Source organism: Dipodomys ordii, unplaced genomic scaffold (assembly GCF_000151885.1).
Source record: "Dipodomys ordii isolate 6190 unplaced genomic scaffold, Dord_2.0 Scaffold250, whole genome shotgun sequence".
Taxonomy (NCBI): Eukaryota; Metazoa; Chordata; class Mammalia; order Rodentia; family Heteromyidae; genus Dipodomys; species Dipodomys ordii.
Window position 1 is genome coordinate 335,144 of NW_012267466.1, and position 1,840 is coordinate 336,983.

General features: G+C 47.0%; 1 protein-coding gene across 1 annotated transcript; it reads right to left on the reverse strand.

Annotated features, from left to right (window-relative positions):
- Positions 1–631: 631 nt before the first annotated feature.
- On the reverse strand, positions 632–1,564 carry LOC106000928 (vomeronasal type-1 receptor 90-like). Its single transcript, XM_013036147.1, has one exon. It carries the CDS (start codon positions 1,562–1,564, stop codon positions 632–634), a length of 933 nt encoding a protein of 310 aa, XP_012891601.1.
- Positions 1,565–1,840: the final 276 nt, after the last annotated feature.

Here is a 1,840-nt window from a genome sequence, read left to right on the forward strand (position 1 = left end):
AGCTAAGAAAAGTCCAGGACCAGATGGTTTTACAGTGGAATTCTACAAGGCCTTCAAAGCAGAGTTCACACCAATACTCCTCCAACCCTTCAATGAAATTGAAAGAGAAAATTCACTACCGAACACATTCTATGAAGCCATCATAACCCGCATCCCAAAACTAGGCAGGGACTCATCAAAGAAAGAGAACTATAGACCCAACAATTATATTTTAAGCAACAAAACCCAAAAAAAACTTTTATGGAAATACAGACACACACATACACACACACACACACACACAGAGAGAGAGAGAGAGAGAGAGAGAGAGAGAGAGAGAGAAAGGCACTTTCAGTAGGACTTCAAAACCTCAATGTTTTAAAATTGCAGCATATCTGAATTTGAGTAACTTATCTAGTGCTCAATCCCTACAGCTCCACTCTAGGTTCTTTGGTGGTCAATTAGATATTATCGTCTCATGGACGTTCCTGCCTAGGCTAGCTTTGAACCTGTATCCTCAGATGGCAGCATCCTGAATAGTAGAATGACAGGACACTGCTCCTAGCCTCTGTGGTGTGTCTACCATCCTACACACAGCAAGGATGAGGTGAGCAGAGTTGGATCACCATCATGGTCTGGTCTTCACTTCCTCTTACAATGGATTATTCTTGGTATAACATGAGTGAGTGAACCATCCTGAAACCATTCTGTTATTCTTCATGAGCAAGAACGGGAAGAGGGTGGAGTAGCTGAAGGACAACATCACAAGCACACCCTTGGATTTGTTCAATTTCTCCAGCGTGTACAAAGAATACACAGTCACGATGTTGTTGGAGCAATGGAAGAACACGAAGCAGCAGACCAGCAGCAGGATGGTGTGGGAGGCTGTGTTCTCAGGCGCTGGCTGGGACACAAGGTTTGAACTGTGGAGGTGCCGGACTCTGCGGTGGTGTCGGTAGAGGAGCATCACCATGTAGAGGCTGGGGGCCACCATGAGGACCAGGCACAGAGCATCTCGCAACACAATGGAGCTGATAATGGGTGTTGGGTTGTCCCTTCCAAACTTCGTTTGACAGTAGGGATGAGAAAATCCCAGGCTCATGATGGTGGAATTGCAATTGGATTCCACATTTGTGATGATGTTGAAATACATGATGGGATTCAAGATCCAGAAGGAGAGCAGCGAGGGGAGGATGCAGGTGTAGGATCGGCTTTTCAGCCAAGCCCACTGGGCAGGGGTTGGGCTGATGTTGAGGGCCTGGAAGGCACTCAGGAAGGTGGTAGTGCAGGTGGATAGTCCCCGGGTGATCCTGAACAGGAACAGCATTGCCTTACACATAGCATCATCCCAGAAACACAGGACTCCATATGAGGAGACGATGAAGGGCATGGACTCAAAAATGATGCTCAAGGCATTGACCAGGGTCAAGTGCATGAAAACTATGGCAATGGGCTTCCGGAGCCGGGGTTTGCATACGGAGCTGTACGCGTACAGCAGGAAGAGTACACAGTTCCCTAGGACTCCCAGACACACCTTAGACACAAAGAAGAGCCTGAACACAGTGTCGCCTGCGGTGGCTGTCATTGTGTGTGTGTGTGTGAGAGAGAGAGAGAGAGAGAAAGAGACAGAGACAGAGACAGAGAGAGTATGTGTGTGTTGCTGAGAATCAAAGCAAAAATGCTGCCCAGCCAGGAAGGTGAGAAAGCTCTAGACAACACTGTAAGTCCCACAGGTAGGAATCTTCATGGTGCACCATTTCTTGACCAGGTAAGCCAGGCTTAAAATGAATGCCAAAAGATAGAGTATTAAGCAAAGATTTAAAAATATTTTCTTTTGGGGGGGATGGGTCATACCGCTTAA